This window comes from Diabrotica virgifera, chromosome 6, assembly GCF_917563875.1.
Source record: "Diabrotica virgifera virgifera chromosome 6, PGI_DIABVI_V3a".
Lineage (NCBI taxonomy): Eukaryota > Metazoa > Arthropoda > Insecta > Coleoptera > Chrysomelidae > Diabrotica > Diabrotica virgifera.
Genome location: NC_065448.1, coordinates 226,486,458 through 226,507,078, shown reverse-complemented (window position 1 = coordinate 226,507,078; position 20,621 = coordinate 226,486,458). Strand labels below are relative to the sequence as shown.

Genomic DNA, 20,621 nt, shown 5'->3' with positions numbered 1-20,621 from the left:
AATTCATTTTTTTTTCTTAAGTTCTCTCTAGTTAAAAAATAAGGCTGTCTTCCTCCCCCTTCCCCCAAAACGTCATTTTTCCGTTTTTATTTTTTTTATTTCGGTGGGTTGCAATCAATTTAGAAATTTTAAAAAACTACTCGCGTTGTTGAGTCTTTTACAACACTTGTATTTTTTTATAGACCCAGAAGTTGAGTGTAGATATATAACCTAAAAATGCATGTTTTTCGAAAAAAGTGTATAACGATTTTTTAGAGATAACTGCAAGTCAATTGTTTTTATTTTGTGTATTTTATTGAAAACTATATTTCTGATTTTATTAGATTTTTCCGTAAGGAAAATGTTCAAAAACACGAAAAACTTTGGAAGTTTCACGGTTTTCTTTGAGGTTCGGGGGATTTTTTCCATTTTATAGACATTAAAACGAATCAAATAAAGGTATTTTTGGATTAATATATAGCGGGAAGTATCAGAGTCCTTTAGGTAATTGAAAGATTGGGTGAAACACCTTTAAACCGCCAAAAAATGTTTTTTTCGGGGTTTTTAAGGGTTTTATTCTAATTTTTTGCCTGGTTAATCATATTTTATGAGATCGATACAACCTGAATCAATTTTTTAATTTTTACGCCACCTTCAAAACCCCGATAAACCGGTTTTTTAGGGCTTTTTAAGGATTTTCTCCAATTTATAGACTTCAAAATAGATCAAATCATTTTTTTTTGTATAGATTATATAATAATCTCAAGTAACTGAGACCTTAACGACATTCAACCAAAAAGCTATGTGTATTAAAACTCGCAAAATAGGGGTTTAAACTCCTAAGGGGTTTAATACTTGAAAAAATATGGTTTTGGGGGGATTTAAAAATGTTTCGTCTAATTTTTTAATGTCTTAAAGGACTCATTTACTATAAATAATATATAACCTATAAAAAAAACCTTGATCTCATCTATTTGAAATCTGTAAAATGGGAAAAATCCCCAAAAGCCCATAAAATAGTTATTTTCCTAACTAGTGCGGAAAGTGATACTTTCACGCACGAGACTGCCGTTGACCCGAACGACGCGATAGCGGAGTTCGGGCAAGCAGTCGAGTGCGGGGAAGACACTTTCCGCATCAGTTAGGAACAATATTTTTTTCTAGGACCGTACGTTTGGAAAAAAGCCACAACAAATAGAGTTATATCAATCTTTATTTAGGAGTGAAAATACACAAATTAATTATTTGACAAGGTTGTCAAAACCAAACTTTCAATATAATTGCTTACCATGACGACGATATTGGTTTCCATGACGACGATTCAAAACCATTGGTATTGTCTACTAATTTGACTTTTTAATATCATGTCTAAATAATTATATTTCAACGAATTATCAGTATAGACCGGGCAGTATCGTCGCCCTCGCTAGCGAAATTATTCCGATTCGATTTTTTTGCACAAACTTACTTAAAAAGAGGTCCTTATAACATATACACAGGGTGACGGTCGATGCCGTGGTAGAAAAATTGTTTAAATATTTTTTTTTAAACAAATTCACGAAAATAATTTTTTCATTTCGATCAATTTGTTTTTAGATAATTTGGGTCGTTATGAGCAAAAAAGGGCTCTTGTCATTTTTCTCTAAAATTGATTGTTGCCGAGTTATATGCGATTAAAAATTTGAAAAATGCGAAAATTGCCATTTTCATGGCTTAATAACTCGATTAGAAATTATTATTATGAAATTTAAAAAGTAACCAAATCAAGCTTTAAACCTTTTCTTTAAGGTCCTGAAGAGATTTTTGTCATTATTTTATTACAAAGCTGTTATTTTTAATTATTAACAATTAGCGCTATAGTCCAGTATGTATCGTCTCCTTCGTTAGTGAAATTATTACGATTCGATTTTTTTGCACAAACTTATTCAAAAAAAATTCTTATAACATATCCACAGGGTGCCGGGTGGTGCCGTGGTCGAAAAATTATTTAAACAATTTTTTTAAACAAATTCACAAAATTTTTTTTTCACTTCGAACAAATTTTTTTTAAAATAATTTGGGATATTCTGAGCAAAAACGGTCTCTTGTGATTTTTCTCTAAAATTGATTGTTGTCGAGTTATACGCGATTTAAAATTTGAAAAATGCGAAAACGGCCATATAACTTCACAACAATCAATTTTAGAGAAAAATCACAAGAGACCTATTTTGCTCAGAATAATCCAAATTATCTAAAGAAAATCGTTTGCAATGAAAAAATTATTTTTGTGAATTTATTTTAAAAAAATTATTTAAACAATTTTTCGACCATGATACCGCCCGGCACCCTGTGGATGTGTTATAAGGACCTCTTTTTGAGTAAGTTTGTGCAAAAAAATCTAATCGAAATAGTTTCGCTAACGGGGGCGACGATAAAAATGGACTATAGAGCTAATTGTTAATAATTAACAATAACAGCTTTTTACCAAAATAATGACAAAAATCTCTTCAGAACCTTAAAGAAAAGGTTTGAAACTTGATTTGGTTACTTTTTGAATTTCATAATAATAATTTTGATCGACTTATTAAGCAATAAAAATGGCCATTTTCGCATTTTTCAAAATTTTAATCGCATATAACTCGACAACAATCCATTTTAGAGAAAAATGACAACAGCCCTTTTTTTCTCAGAATGACCTAAATTATCTAAAAACAAATTGTTCGAAATGAAAAAATTATTTTCGTGAATTTGTTAAAAAAATTGTTTAAACAATTTTTTCGACCACGGCACCGCCCGGCACCCTGTGGATATGTTATAAGGACCTCTTTTTTAGGTAGTTTATGCAAAAAAATCGAATCGGAATAATTTCGCTAGCGGGGGCGACGATACTGCCCGGTCTAGTAGTAATTGCACAAGAGCTCTAAAATTCTATATTAATTTTAGAGTTCGAGTGCAATTTGTTGCGATTATTTCATGAATAAAACTGTTCAAAACCAAAATTTTATTGTAATTTATTTATGTAAGTACAAATTAGTACAATTAAACACAAAGTGTTTATAAATATTTGACGATTGAAAGTCATCACTTTTATAATTTTTAAAACATTAATTTTCATTAATGTCACTGAATGTATTTTTTCGTAGCAACGAAGGGCATCTGACGTAATATACTTAACGACGGGCAATTATCAAAAATTATCAATTTAATTCAGATTTATGTAGCTTTCTTTTGGTCAGAATCTCCTATGAATGAAATAATCGCGTTAATTTCATTAAAACATTAACAAAATAAGATACATTTGAAATAAATTAGTAAATAATATATAACTATTAGTTTATTGCACGTATTATAATATAGTATAATGCCATATTACAAGGTATTCTACTTTCCCGCACGCCGTGCGGAAAAGCGCAACTTTCGGAAACGAATTGCGTGCGGGAAAGTGGTTGTTTTGGCACGGCTGTAGAAAAACTAGTTTGTCGAATTTTTATGATGACACACACTACGGAGAAATCTAGAAAAAATCGGGAAAATATTTGTTGATAAAATTCACAAAATAAAAAAGAAAAATTGACCTGCCGCCATCTCCCCAAAAAAGTTATAAGTACACTTTTTTCGAAAACAAAAATGCATTTTTAGGTTATTTTTAGTTGTGTTAGTAATACATTTTACCTGCAGGTCTAGAAAAATAGACAAGTTTTGTAAAAGCCTAAGTACCATGGGTGTGAATTTTTTGAAATTTTTAAATTGAAAAAAAAATTAATTCTGGCAGTGACAACATTTTGTCTATCTTAACGGGGGATACCCTTTATTATTATTTCTCAAGAACTTCTTTTTGAATATCGTTAGGCTGTTATTTAAAATACTACATTTACTTACATTCCAATACAGTCCAATTCAAAAATGTTTTGTTCTTATCTGTTTAGGTGTCAATGTTATTTCAAGACCCAAGCCTCGGCAACAGCGTCAGCATCGTCGTCGTCAAAATCATTCTGATAGAAGATCCCCAATCGGAACCAGTCCTTAATGTTTCCACCAACGCGGACGTCACCCTCCGATCGTTCTGCAAATGGCAGCTGGGTCTTAATCCTGGAAAAGACTCGCACCCCCATCACCACGACGTCGCTATATTGGTCACCAGGAAGGATATTTGCGCCAGGCAGGAGGCGCCGTGTGGAACCTTGGGTGTTGCGCATATTGGTGGCATGTGCAAGGCGAGCAGAAGTTGCAGCGTTAACGAAGATAATGGAATCATGTCGGCGCATACCATTGCGCACGAATTGGGTCATAAGTAAGTTATAAACGTCAAGGAGTATATTCTTCTTAATTTTCAATACTTAAAAAACTATAAATATTTCCATTTTGAATATTTTGAACAATTCTTTAAAGTATGTCTTATGTGTCATTAACAAATAGGGATTGCAATCCAGCAGCATTTTCAATCCAGCTGGATTTTTGCAAGATTGGCCTGAATCCAGCTGGATCCAGTAAAATGTGGAATCAAAATAAAAACACGATTTTAATGTTTTTTTGTCTGTATTCTAAATTTCTAAACAAAAGAAACATGAATTATTTAGTTTTTTGGAAGTGAGACCATAAAAAACATATTTTATCTATCGTCTTATCGCCTAACCTACCTACAGAACTGCCCATATAGTCGGTTGCGGAGAAACCCCTTTCGACCTATTCTGGTCGGTTTTAAGGTCATCAGATAGTCGTATGCCATGGACAAAATGATCTCCTTTCACCTGTTCGGTCTCATAAACGGCCATTTCTGTTTCCAAAATATTTTCGTAATCTTTTTGAGAACTAGTTTTTTTTTGTTTATAAAAGTTTTTCCTTTCTTGTTTCAGTTCAATCTCAAGTTCTTGTTCCAAAGTAAAATGTAAGGGCTTTGGATTAGTTGACCCACCTTCTTCCTTTATGTCCTCTTGCACTGGTTCCACAGTCACTTGTTTATATTTATACTACTCACCAAATATTTCATTTCTTGTCGCATTGCATTTTTTTTCGGCATGGGAAATAACCAGGATTGTTTAGTCCTTCGTCATACTTTTTTAGATTTTGTAAGTACACTAATGTACCTGTAATTTCAGAGATGCGCCGTTCCTCGATTCTGTTGAGTAATGCTTCCTATAGACTAAGGCTAGAGTCCCGGTTAATTATTTTGTCTAAGACAAATTTCATGGTTGTGTCGGCCGTTATCAAAGTGGGTTCTCTTCTGTAAAGAGCTTCTACAGCCAGTTTCACCGGTTAAATAGTGGCGATCAACTCATTGATTATTGACCACTCTCCAGCATAGAATTTTATCGCAAAATCAATGTCTATCAACACTTTATCGATTCAAACTTTTAGGCTGTAGAAACTTTCCAGCATACTAAGCTACTGCTAGCACGATATAATGACAAGTTGTCGAATCACGGCTTTGAATAAAGGGGCTAATGAAGACATTAAGTAACTTATTTCAAATTTGACACGTTTGCGGATCCGCGCTGCTGGATTCAGCACGGTTTGCTGGATCCAGCTGGATTGCTGGATGCTAGATCCAGCAATTGCAATATCTATTAACAAAGAATCGATTCACAATAAAACAGATAAAGCTCAAGAACGCAGCAAGAAACACAAGCAAATGAGAGAAATAGAGGCAGAACTCAAACCAGATTTAAGGGACTGGTTTGAAGTCATAATTGTCATGAAGTCATGAAGTCTTCTTTACGTTTATACTGAGTCTATTACAGTAAACATTGTTTACTATTATAGGTGATTTTCTTCAAAAGGACTTGTAGGACTTCTAGGTTGTGGTTTCATAAATACTGTGGTGTCATCTGCATATTTGATTATGCTTACCCGGTACCAGTTTAGTAGAATGCATTTTTCTGTTTCGTGCAAAGCCTCGATAAATATTCTTTCCGAGTATAAATTAAAGATTGGAGGAGACAAAATACAGCCTTGCCTCACTCTACGCTTGATTTTCACATATTCGATGTATCACCTTGAACTCTGAGCTTTGCGATATGATTCCGGTAAAGTTATCTTATTATTTTCAGATCTAGATTGTTAATTCCTGCTTATTTTAGTATATGTGTTATAGTCAAAGCACGAATTTCAGGCTCGCCTAGGTTTGACTAGGCAATCCTCAGGTCTGACTGACGGTCTTAGTCAAAGCCCGAAATAAATTACAGTTTCGGCCTTTGACTAGTCAAACCTAGGAGAGACAGGCAAAGGTCGAAATTTAATTTTATGAAATCGGGGTTTGACTAGTCAAACCCCGATCAGCTATTAAAATGTCGTAATTTGTTAGATTAGGTTTAATAAAACGTCATTTTTTAAATTTAATGTTTATTATTTTTATATTGTCGTAATTAAAATAAAAAAATTAGTATTTATTCTCGCATGTTTAGGCATTACGGCATTTAGAGCTGCACAATACGTCACATCTTTTACACTTATATGGTTTTGAAGAGCACTTCTTATTGCAGTGTTATTTTATAAATCCTTGTCCTCCAAATTTAGAATCTTTTATACTAATTTCTCTTAGAGACAGCTTAACGTCTGGAACATCTTCGAAATTAGGGAAATTCTCTTTGCATCCTCTTATTTGATTTCTTGAAAAAAGTGTGTTTATTGTTCCGTATTTCGTACCAAATAAACCGTCAATTATTGTTTTATCTTGTGTGATACCCAAAATATTTCGAGCATCTCCTTGGCACGCGTTCGAGCATGCGTTGTGCAAAAACAGAAAAGATTAAAATAAATAAAGGAAATGCGATTGAATGTCTTCATGCCCAGGCTAATGCTATGAAACAATTAAGTGGAAAAAAAGTCTTCCAATTTCGATCGAAAAAACTGTAACAATACCTATCCCCAGCTTTGATAGAGTCAAAGAGGATACTCGAAATATTTTGAGTAGCATACAAGATAAAACAATTGACGGTTTATATAGAGTTGGTACGAAATACGGAACAATAAACAGACTTTTTTCAAGAAATCAAATAAGAGATTGCAAAGTGGAATTTCCAAATTTCGAAGATGTTTCAGACGTTAAGCTGTCTTTGTCTCTAAGAGAAATTCGTACAAAAGATTCTAAATTTGGAGGACAATGATTTATAAAATGCTACTGCAATAATAAATGCTCTTTCAAATTACGTAAGTGTAAAAGGTCTAACGTATTTTGCAACTCTAAATGACATAATGCCTCAACATGTGAGAGAGAATAAACACTAATTTTTTTATTGAAGTTATACTTCTTTACCGGCGATAGAGGGTAAATTTTTATATGGGAAAACCTAGCGACCGGGCGCATGCGCATTATAACTTTGTTCTGATTGGATGTTCAAATGACATGTCAAAAATTATTCAATATGGTGGCTGTGGCACAGCTGTAGTTAGATTATTTATGGTTGTTGCGTTTTAAAATTTGTGTGAAAAGAAACAACAAACAAAAGTTAGTTAATAGTTATACTGCCTTTTTAAATAGTTTTCATATACCTATATTTTTGGACTTTTGGACTATTTTGGACAAGGAAAACTCATTCTAATTTGATAAGTACCTAGTTTTTATTATAATCATATTTTAATTATACATTTGGATTCGGTTGAAATACATACATTTATTTTCTCAAGAATGCAGATTTTAGAGAGAAATCCCAAATTAGGTTCGATTTTTATTTTTAAATTATGATTTTTTGGCGTAGATTTATTTATCTAGTAGGTATGTAATGCTTTGATTTACATACTTAATTTGATTACCAACAAAAGTTCTACCAATCTTCATATAATATATTGTTTTCTTACTGTTTTGTTATATTTTTATATTTTCTTCCACAAAATTTAAACTACATAATTTTCAAAACAATTGTCAAACAGTAAAACGTTCAGTTACCGTATTTTTCCACATGATAAATAATGTGCGATTGGACGAGTGAGTCTACGCTTCGATTACGAGTCAAAGCGGCACGAAATTCAAGGGTTCAATTCCCGATGCAAGTTTTATTTTTTATGCATATTATGATTGTAAGTATATTTGTTATATAATTTTTTTTTTCAGCAAATGCGTATTTAAAATTTTTGCCAACAATTATTATCGTCCAGAAATCATTTTTTCTTTGTGGCATTTTTCAATGTGTTTGTGTGCGTTTTATTCTTTTATTTTTTAAAATTTTTGGTATAGTCTTAAAAATCACATAATAAGTAGTAGAAGTATAACTTCTTACGTGCGTACAAAGTACACACACATTCTTTTTTTAATTACGACAATATAAAAATAATAAACATTAAAATTAAAAAATTACGTTTTATTAAACCTAATCTAACAAATTACGACATTTTAATAGCTGATCAGGGTTTGCCTAGTCAAACCCCGATTTCATAAAATTAAATTTCGACCTTTGCCTGATCAACTTAGTCTCTCCTAGGTTTGACTAGTCAAAGGCCTAAACTGTAATTTATTTCGGGCTTTGACTAAGACCGTCAGTCAGACCTGAGGATTGCCTAGTCAAACCTAGGAGTGCCTGAAATTCGGGCTTTGACTATAACATATGCATTATCTTGGTGTACTGTACTCGAGCAAACGCTTTCTCGTAATCAACCGCACATGTACATGTACATATATTATATTGACGTATTGACGACCATTGACGTATCGGCCACTCTGAAATAAGACTTGTACTAAGAATAAAGCCTCTGTAGTACCAACAGGATTTATGAAACCGAACTGATTGGGAGACATTTGACTTTTGCAGAGCTTGTATATTCTCTCTCTTATGGATTATCTGTAGAAACAATTTTAGGAGACGACAATAAATGAGGCTTATCGTACGGTGTTCTTCGCATTTTTGGGCTTCTGGTGTTTTGTAAAAAGCAACTAACTTCAGACTTCAACATTTGTGTGTGTGTGTGTGTGTGTGTTCACAAAGAGGGGATGGCATTAGATGAACTTTTTGACACAGATATTAGACTTCAACATTTGTCTCCAACAGAACATTTCAATGGCGTCTATCTTTTTTCTTTCCAATTGTCTCAGGGTTCAAGATTCACATCCATAGGTCAGTATTGTGAATATTAAGTAGTTGATCAACCTCATCCTTAACGCTCTAGAAATTTGAGAGTCCTTCCATACTGTGGTCAGTTTTGCTGTGACAACTTTTGCTAGATAACATCTACGTTTTATTTCTTCCTGTAGTGGCCCTGTGTTTGTGATCAATTATCCCAGATATAAGTATGAGCTCACAACCTTAAACTGGTCAATTGTGATTATGTGTGGATGATTGTTATGTAGTCTATCCACTACCATGATCTTTGCCTTTGATATGTTTAATTACAGACCAAATATTAGACTTTCGTTTTCGACCAATCGTATAAGATCAATCAGCTCTGCTTAACTATTTGCAAGAAGGGCTGTGTCATCTGCGAAACGTAGTTGTTTGTTTATTTTGTGACCATTTATTGACATGCCATTTTCCCATCCTTCAAGTAGTACTCTTCCCATAATATGCTCCCCATTTATATTGAATAATTGTGGAGATAATAGCTATACATCCTTTTCTGGTACCTCGTCCTGGATGAAATAGGTTTGAAAGTGTGTCAAGCACTTTAACTAATTCAGTTATGCTTTGTATATAGTATATACTATACAATTGCACGTCTATGAAACAGTAAGGTCTTACATATTTGTTAACATAGTAGGTATTAATTTACACAAATTCATTTATTTACGATCTGACCCCTAAGTCTGTGGATAATTAACAAAATGGAAGCTATCACCCAGTATATATTATGTAGTTACGTACCATGTTCATTCATTTATATTCATTTTCTGCGAATAATCGCCACCTCCAATCCATTTCATCCTTCCTTTAACATATAACAAATTTGCCCGCTAGTTTTAGTGTTATTGCTATCAATTTTAAAGTGTTTTTTTCGTCGGTTTTCCTTGAATATTGAACTAATTTGGCGACAAACTGATATTCCAAAGCATTTTGTGTTCTGGTGTTGGGATTGTTTCTACGCATGAGGAGAAAGGTTGATTTCGAAACATGGCAAGTAGAAATGGTGCGCAAAAGTCTAACGAACGTACCGTGTCGATCAGGAGAGCAGAATTTTTGAGGAGCAACGCGACGATTGACGAGAAGCTGAGGATCATCTTCAAGTGCCGATGGGAAAACTCGGATCAGTTTACAGGGCGATCTCGATATTTTAATAATACACTAATTCTTATGTTCTCGTATTTGTATCGGAGTTTTCTTTTATCTAATGTTATGTTTGTCCATTGGGAAACAAATATGTAATATTAATGATGAAATTTTATCTTCTTGACTTTCCAATCTGATGGTACTGTAAAATGTCTAGTTTTTTATATTTTATAAGTATAATTTAAATATCAAGTAACAGAAGAACACAAGAACCAACAGAAAAAGAAATAATTTAAGTATGTAAAAAGAGAACTAAACAGAAATCAAAGTGCAGGAGAAATATTACAAGTAGGAAGATATAGGTATACTTACCTACTGTAGAAAAAGATAGCTCGATTTATTAAGAGCATACAGTAGCACGTCATCAATATAACTTCGGAAGATAGTATCATACCTTTTTTCGTAAGGTCTGCGAAACTTTGACAACAGTGGTAATTTTTGACATTATCTAAGATCAATATTTTGACAATTATACTCATAGGCGCGCCAAATGGAAGTAATAGAAAACAATTTTGTTATTAGTAAATAAATATTTATAAAAATAAACCAAAATGGGTGAAAATTTTATGTTAACATAGGTAATAGCACGAAATAATAATAATAAATAATAATTTCGTTGGGAAGCGAAACAAGAGCCGTCTTATTTCATTTAGTTCATAGAGCGCCAAAGGCACACTAACTTTATATACTCGCATTAGAATTCGAAATATTTTTGTGTAAAATATACTTACCTACATACATATAACTAAAACTCACAATTAACAATAATCTATTTTTTTTTCAAATAGGCCAACAACTTCGTTCTATTACACAAAAATAAATTAAATTAACTATAAATAAACACTACTTTCCTATGAAACAACAATAACGAATTCTTAAAATAATACACTACTGCACTGAACAGATATCGATAAAGATAACAGAACAAGAACAGATAAGAGAAAATCTGACGCAGGTTCGTCAAAATGACAGTGACAATTTCTCTATGTTGCCTAATTCGGTGTTACGTATAATATCTTCGATTTCTTGTGTAAAATCTACAGATGGGATAAACAAGTTTATTTGAAAAAAGTGGATTTTTTTGTTCTTCTTAATGGCGGTACAGGCTAGTTTTTTCAATATTGTATTTAATTAGAGAGTAATTTCCACATACTAACATATTTCTCAAATTGGGCTCTGTACCGCCATTCTTTATTATATTAAGAATATGTTTGCCAAATATCTCGACAAAATATTCAAAATTACAGCCGCAATCTTGGACCGCGTTTGTTGCTACCTGTTGATCGCTACTGTAGCCTCTTAAAAAAAATGCCAGATCAATGGAACAATGCTCATCTGCCCAATTCACAAGAAAGATAATAAAACTGTCTGAAAATTACAGAGGAATCATTATTAGCAGTAGAAGTGTATAAGGTATTAGTAAAAATTTTAAGAAGTAGAATACTGTCTACTATATTGTTGGCTGGGTTCAGACAGGAAATTATACCAACCGACCAAATTTTTATGCTAAAATTATTACAAAACAACAATTATGAACAAAATCTAGGTTTACATATCATTATTATCATCAACAGCTATTCCATCCATCGTCGTATTAGTTCAGAGAAATAAGGAAAAAAAATATCCTGTTAGTGACACAACCCCTTCCAGGCCGAAACCAAATTTTTTGAGTAGTATGGACATCTATAATAATAACCTACATATTTCCTGCAGCCGATTTTGATGATATACATAGTTATAAACAAATGAAAATCAAAAAACGGTAAATTTTCACTTTTTTCGTCTATTACTAAAAAATTAGGCACTTTAAACAAATTTAGGAATAAGAAACTTATAAACCGTATAAAAAACTTCAATATGGCGTTCGCTGAATATGTCTATCCTTATTGGTTGCTTAGAAAATTCCAAAATAAATCATAAATTTTGAGTTTTTAAATATTCATAACATGTGTAAAAATTAACTTAGAACCTTCTTATTACAAAGAATGCTGAAACTTATGGTGCTTAAATCATACCCTAAATTTCAAAGCAATTGGTAATATAGTTTAAAAGTTATTTAATTTGATTATCCCAAATTAATTTTTTTTTTGAAACACTGTAAGTCAGAAAATGATGAAGCTACCCAGCGTTTCTCAAGGTTTTACCATTTGCGCCCCAATTTTCCATAATTATTTTCACCGCCCCCCCCCCTCGTTCAATAACAATATATCTATGCAATAATAATATACCTTGAGCAGCATGAAACCTAATAAACTAAAAAGACATTGGGAAACGCTTCGTAGTGAGTACATTAACAAACCCCGAGAATTCTTCGAGTTAAAATTAAAACGGCGTGAAAAGCAAAAATTAGTTTTAATAAAAACTTTGACTGTGAATGAAATAGCTTTACTTGTATTGCCTCTTATAATGTCTGATATTAAATAGCCAGATCTAAAAAGCCTAACACTATTGGTGAAGATCTTATATTACCAACTGCAATCAAAATTGTAGAAACTGTGTTTGGAGATAATTTTGCTAAAAAATTGGAGTTTATACCTCTATCAAATGATACTGTTGCCGGCCGAATTGGTGATATAGCTGAATATGTACAGGATCAGCTAATCAGGAAGTTGCGTGAAAAGCCGTTTTCGATTCAGCTTGATGAGGCAACAGTAGCAATAAATATGCTCATTTTATTGCCTACGTTCGATTTTGTGATGGCAGATCAGTAGCAGAACTACTTTTCTGCAAACCAATAGAATTGATAGCAAAGTCGCTTGCATTATTTGCTATGTTAAATGATTATATAAATGAAGCAAAAATAGAGATACTGTATGATCAACAGAGAAGCTCTGGCTTGAATATTGTGCTAACTGCGGTTGTAACAATAGTTAATTATCTACATAAAAATGAGACCTTTGAAAACTAGAATCTTTTCTGTACTTTGCAAAGACATGGATGCGGTACATTCAGCATTATTATTTTATTGTGAGGCAAGCTGGTTATTACGTGGGAAATTTTTACAACGTGTTTTGAATTAAGACATGTAATCGCCATTTTTCTAGAAGAAGAAAAGAGGCCGCAAGCCAAGATGTTTAACGATGGTTTATTTTTGATGAAATTGAGTTACTTGGTTGATATATTCGAGAAACTAAATATTTTGAACTTACAACTTCAAGGGGCCAATACACATATATTTGATACGAATGATAAAATTAACGCTTTCTGTAGAAAATTGAAATTGTGGAGCAGAGATTTAAAGCAAAAAACCTAGAAATATTTGAAAATGTGGATGAATGTTTTAAAACTTACCAGGTTGAAGAACAACACGTGAAAGTTGTTTTTGTAACCATTGAAAATCATTTAGCAATGCTGACAAAAAAATTGAAAAGATACTTTTTTGCCGACGACCAATTAATACTTACCTAATAGCTAATAGTTATGAGTGGGTCGGGAATCCGTTTCAAATTACACCCGAAGAGCTCTCTACTGCAGAAGAAGAAACCTTCATAGACTTCACAGCAAATGCCGAAATCAAGAAACAGTTTAATATTAGATCCCTCTTTGAATTTTGGGCAGGGGTAAATGATGATTTTTCTGCACTGAAAACCAGAGCGTTTCGTATACTATTACCGTTTTCACCATCCTACCTTTGCGAAACAGGATTTTCCGCGATGGCTGCTTTAAAGACCAAATATAGATCGCAGCTAAATATAGAGAAAGAACTGAGAGCGTCTATTTCTAATATTACACCCTGTTTTGATAAGCTTTGCTCTGCAAAACAGGCCCAAGGAAGTCACTAATTTACATTAAATTAGTTGATTTAGTATTCAGTGCTCATAACTATGTATAGCTCCTTGTTCATGGGTATTTTATTTTTTTGTTTGTCAGAATTTTGTTTTGCTTTGATTTTAGTAAATTAGTCAATGTTTTAGGTGTTTTTTTTTATAATTTCACGCCCCCTCATTGCTAAAAGCGCGCCCCACAGGTTGAGAATCACTGAGCTACACTAATACTTTGGATAGTTTATGAAAGAAGAAAATTTACAGTATTAATTTATTTAAAAAAAATGACATAAAATAATTATAAATATTGCAAAAACATGTGATTTAAAAAAATGGGGGGGCTAACTTTGTCCCTAATAGTCCTAGGACAGTTGTTTTTCTTTCTAAATGTGTATAAAAATTCAGTCTTTCTAAATATGAAAAAAATATTTTTCTACGGGTAACGCTTAAAAAGTTATTCTAATTGTTTTTAAGTAAGCAAAAAATCGACATGTTTTTGCAAGCTAATTTTACACTGGTTAAAATTATTTTTTGTCATTTATTTTTAATTAAGGTAATAGTATAATTGTTCTTCTTTTATAAACTGTCCGAAGTATTATTGTAACCTCATAATTTTCTGACTTATAGTGTTGCAAAAAAAAAAGAATTTAAAATAAACAAATTAAATAACTTTTAAACTATTTGACCAACTGCTTTGAAATTTAAAATATAATTTAATTACAAGAAGTCTCAACATTCCGTGTAATAAGAAGGTTCTAAGTTAATTTTTACATAAGTTATGAATATTTATAGAAACTCAAAATTTATGATTTCTTTTGCAATTTTATAAGCAACAAATAAGGATGGACATATTCAATGAACGCCATATTGAAGTTAATTACACGATTTATGAGTTTCTTACTCTCAAATTTGTTTAAAGTGCTTAACTTTTTGGTAATATACGAAAAAAAGCGAAAATTTACCGTTTTTTGATCTTCATTTGTTTATAACTATGTATATCATCAAAATCGGCTGCAGGAAACATATAGGTTAATAATATAGATGTCCATACTACTCAAAAAATTTGGTTTTGGCCTGGAGGGGATGTGTCACGAGAAAAATCTTATTTCTCTGGACTATATGTAAACCTCGCTTAAGTGTGTCCATTCTCTCCCTTAGGTATTTCTATGCGTTGTTTTTTGCATCCATTCGTGGACAGACATTCGCTTGATATCATCGATCTGCCTCTACTTATCTTACTTGTTCTTGGTCGCCACTCAAGAATTGCCTTCGTCCAACGGTTGTCTTCCATTCTTCCTATGTGTCCTGGCTAGTTCCATTTTATCATGGCAATTTTTTGGAAGCAGATTTTTTTTACCAAGGTAGAAGCATCACCAGATCCCTCAATTCAATTTCATGGGACAAAGATATCAGGAAGGGAACAAAGAGAAGAATATATGAAAGTATAATGAAGAGGGCTACAATCTACGGTGCAGAAGTTTGGGACATAAGTGCAAGAAATAAAAATAAGCTATTTAGTACAGAAATGGACTTTTTGAGGAGAGGTTTTCAGGTTTCGAGATTAGAACATGTAAGAAATGAAACAATTAGAGAATGAAGGTGGAAAAAACTATAATAGACGATATTGAAACGAGACAGCTGACATGGTTCGGTCACGTAAAAAGAATGAATGAGACTCGCTGGCCGAGAAAAATATTAGAGTGGATCCCACCGAGAAGAAGAAGAGGACGACCACGGAGAAGCTGGAGGGACAATATTCAGGAGGCAATGGATTCGAGGCAATTAGATGAAGATATGTGTTACGATAGAAAAAATTGGAAGCTGGGTATGGGGAGGCGGCGACAGCCGTAGAAATCCATTATATATAATTTTTTGGATCACATCTCTTTCTTTTGATTGTCTTCTTGTTTTTTTTTCGTTGGACTTGTGATCGCTGAGCTTAATATTGAGCAATCTCCGTTCTATAGATTTACATATGCTTTTTTTGATTTTAAACAGGCCGACGACTCCTTCTCACGAAACATACTATACGAAGCAATGAGAACACGAGGAATACCAGAAAAAGTGATACGAATAGTGAAAATGACGGTAAACAATACAGTCAATAAAGTCATGTTAGAAAGAAATATTTCAAATCAGTTTGACATCAATAAAGGATTAAAACAGGCTTATTCAACCTAGCACTAAAAAAAATCGAGGAGCGAATATCGAGACTTTATATGTTGTTACTTTCGGCATTAATTCTGTCGCCTGGTTTGTGATTTTGGCCAGGGCCTTATTTCGCGATAAAAGAATTCGACAACCTCACGGATTTCGGTTCTACCGTATAGGCGAAGCAATAAAGCACTAAAATCGGCCTTACCTCCGAAAAAAAAACGAGAAGACGAATCTTAATAATTATTTTTGCATTCGATTCGTGAATGCGCCAGGAAATTTTGTGACCACGAGCCATGATATAATATTGAAAAACTGCATACAAAAAATGCATTCTTAAAGTGCATTTCAAACAGACAATAAAAAAATATAGAACTCATCAATTATCGGCGGAAATGAGTTCAATTTTGTTACTCTGGGGTTTTTGGGGTCGCTGAAAACGAATATGACGTCGTAAGTGATCTCCGAAGTACCTGGTGACCAAGGTACCTACTATTTACCTCGTCATTAAAATTCATTAAAAACTTAGTCAAAAATCATTACTCGGGGGGTTTTTGGAGTCACTTTCATTTATTAAGCGAAAAGCAATGTTTATTTTTCAAATTAACATTTTTTTTTATTTTATGACAGCAGTAAAATGTCTTCCAAATTAAATAAATTATAAACATTCTTTTTCTTGTCTCAATTAATTTAATTAAAAAAAATTTGGGCACCCTCTATAAATAATTATGTTAATGTTTATATTAGTGAATAGAGAATTGAATAACCTTTCAAATGAGCTATCACACGACCCCTATTCTTATTTAAAAAATCTTCGATTGCGTCATCGCGCCCAGATGGATGACGTCACTAGTATGATATATATGCCAAAAAATTATAATTTAAAAATAAAAATCGACCTCACTCGTAATTTATCTCCAGAGTCGCCCATTCTCGAGAAAATGAATTTATTTTAACTCAAACGTCCTCACTGTACCTATCCTATAACTTCAGAGGCCTATATCTTAAAACCATGATTTTTTGGAGCTACGCGCCCAGTGAGTCTTTTGTTCTACACATCAAGGACTATCAGAACCCAAAGTTTCAGAGCATTTGACAGAGAGCCATTTTCCATAAGGTTTCTACGGGGTCCTTTGCCCAAATTATTATCATTGCTAAACCATGTAAACCACCGACTGAACCTAATTCATACCGTCCCATCAGCTTACTACCTGTTATTTCTAAGGTATTTGAAAGACTAATTCTGAATAGTATTTAAGATCTTGTTGAAGTCGATGAACTTATACCACAGCATCAATTTGGTTTCCGACAGCATCACTCCACCATTCAGCAATGTCACCGAATCACTAACACAATAAAAAGCTGCTTGTAAGAGAAGAAAGTATGCGCTTCTGCTTTTCTTGGCGTAAAGCAGGCATTTGACAAGGTTTGGCACGACGGTGCCAAACTTATTTAAATTGAAAACACATATGACTCACTAAATATATCTCATTCTCAAACCCTACATCAACGAACGATATTTTCAAGTCAAAGTTAACGCTTCAACATCAACTTTCATCCTATCCGTTCTGGACTCTCCCCAGGTAGTATCCTTGGCCCATTCCTATACCTAATCCATACAGCAGACATACCTACCAATAATGATATCCTAGTGGCTACTTTTGCTGACGATACAGCAATTCTAACTTCAGACGCAGATCCTGAAAATGCTGCAAACAAACTTCAAGATTACCTATTAGTGCTACAAACCTGCTTGAACAATGGAAGATTAAATTTAACGCCGAAAAATTGACAGCAGTTACTTTCACAAGACAAACATGTTCCCAAGTATTACACATCAATATTATACCAATTCCACAAAAATCTGAAGTGAAATATTTAGGGATGCATCTGGATCAGAAGCTTACTTGGAAAACCCATATCAAAGCCAAACGGTCACAGCTAAATATAAAAGTTAGACAAATGTACTGGCTACTTGGAAATAAGTCAAAACTATCACTCGAGAATAAAATACTAATCCACAAGATCATCCTCAAACCCATTTGGCCTTACGGAATTGAACCTTCAATTTGGGTTGCAGTAAACCTTCCAATACCAAGATCCTACAAACTTTTCAATCAAAAACCCTACGAACAATAGCCAATGCTCCATGGTACGTATCCATCCATACCATACACAATGATCTTGGTATTCCATTCATAAAAGAAATCATTGACCTTCAAGCAAACAGAGCCAAAGAAAGAAATTCCACAAACGATTGTCAAATCATCAGAGAACTATACCAACCACGACTACCTACTAGACGTCTAAATAGAACCTGGCCCGAAGGTCTTGGAGATTAGGTGAAGACTTGGAGAACCGTTAATAGACGGTACCCGCTACAAGCCACGTACCAGTCAACACATTTGCTAAATACTCCTCTAACACTGAGTAGATTGTAAATATGCTGTAATAAATAAATAAAAAAACTTTTCCTGGTTACAGTCCCTGATCCTTAACATCACAAGTGGAATTTACATACACTGATACTCTTGTATTGCATTGTAAATTGCATCTGGTAAATTACATTATACTGCAACTATGTACCAACGTTTTCACTTAACTAATTGTGATCCAATAATTATTTCGTATTAGATATTCAAACAGGATTTCTTTTCAATGGCTGCACCTTCTACCATCGCGTCCCCATAATTTACTAATTAAGGAAAATACGCAGCCGGAAGAACTCACTGAAATTGTCTGTCGACGAAACGAAATAAATTGTCTATTTAACTCGTCCTCGTCGAGCACTTGGTTAATTTTATTTGGTTCTTAACCTTATAGAGCTGCCTGCCAGGATTTCGTATAATCTCGGCATTAAACAAGGTTCAATAAGAGCACAGAGGCGCAACCTTTAATGTTTCTGTAGGGACTTTCTGATTTTTGCATCTTTTTTTTAAAGCAATTTTCGGATTTTCTTTAATAGCTTGGTTTTGTTCAAAAGCAATTAAAAAAACCTACTTCTTTAATGGTAACGTCATGCTTTGTCAAGACTTTATGATTTTAGAGCAGGGGCCGAGATATCTGTAATCTTCCCACATAACTTTCTCCATAAATTGCTTCTTCTTCTTCTTCTTCTTTAGGTGCCGTGTCTGTATTCAGACGTTGGCCGTCATCATGTTTACAATTTCCTGAAATCTCTCTCTATCGGCTGCTGCGCGAAATAATTCTTCTACTGTGCAGCCACACCATTGTCTAATATTACGCAGCCATGAAAGTTTCTTTCGACCAATCCATCTCTTTCCCTCCACTTTTCCTTGTATTATAAGGCGAAGCAGATGGTATTTAGGTCCTCTAATTATATGGCCGAAGTATTCTGTTTTTCTCCTCTTTATGATGCTTATGAGCAGACGTTCCGAATTCATCATTTAAAGAACATCTTCATTGGAAGTGTGCGAAACCCACGATATCTTTAGGATTCGTCGATAGCACCACAATTCGAATGCTTCTATTTTGTTTAGCATTGTGGTTTTTAACGTCCATGTCTCACAACCATACAATAGGATAGACCACACATAACATTTCAGCACCTTCTTTCGAATATTCATCGACAGGTTTCTATTACATAAAACTGGTTTCCAGGTCATAAAAGCCTTCCGTGATATTTCGATCCTAGTTATTACCTCTTCATCAGAGTTACAATTTACATTTAACCAGCTGCCAAGGTACTTGAAATGATTTACCCGTTCTAACTCCTCTCCATCAAGAGAAAGCTGACCTTGATCTATATTAATCTTTCCAACTGCCATTGCTTCTGGCTTTCTGAATTTCTTTCTTGCATAACGTTAGCTTATACTTGTAGGTATACCAGTCTTGTTTACTTTTGGTTTTGTTAAATACGCTGCGGACTTCTGCCCTAAGCTTCTTTAAACCTTTATTCCACCAGATTGTATTACTGTCCGTATTCTTCTTTGGTAAGCCGCCATAATAGCTTCCCTTACCGTTTCTGCTGCCGGATTTGTTATATCCTCTACGCTACGTCTTTAAATAAGTAAGTACTTTACTCGAGATTTAATTTAGGATGGAAATAAATTGAGGTCAAATCGTATATGTCTGTGATCCGAACATGAGGGTTCATGAGACATATCTTTTCTTCTTCTTCTTCTTTTGCCCTTTAATTCGTCCAATTTTGTACATAGGCTTCCCCCAGTTTCCTTCATTCGTCTCTGATTAGTGCTTTTTGTTTCCAGTGTGTCCCTCCTATCTTTCTAATGTCATATCCCCATCTCATCTGGGGTCGTCTTCTTGCTCTCTTTCCTGTCCATCGTCTCGATTGTTGTATTTTGTATCCACTTTTTGAGTACTTGTTGTATCAGGCACATGCCAATGTGATATTATATTACTTAACTTGCTTGTGCCGAATGTTAAATCTAACACTTATTTGCTTGCCCTAGTGACAAGAGTTGGTATTTTCCTTACATTGGTTATAATTAAACCTTAAGATAAAATGAAATTCAAAATACTCACCCCTTACGTTAATAATTGTGCTGTCTCTTATGATGTGGTGTGCGTTGGC

General features: G+C 33.6%; 1 protein-coding gene across 4 annotated transcripts in view; it reads left to right on the top strand.

Moving 5' to 3' along the window:
- LOC126886755 (A disintegrin and metalloproteinase with thrombospondin motifs 7) overlaps positions 1–20,621 on the top strand; it is a 285,039-nt gene that overhangs the window by 170,037 nt on the left and 94,381 nt on the right. For all 4 annotated transcript variants that reach the window (XM_050653778.1, XM_050653777.1, XM_050653775.1 and 1 more), the window contains exon 6: positions 3,885–4,249. In XM_050653778.1, the coding sequence (XP_050509735.1) occupies positions 3,885–4,249 (365 nt within the window). The remainder of the gene's footprint in view (positions 1–3,884; positions 4,250–20,621) is intronic.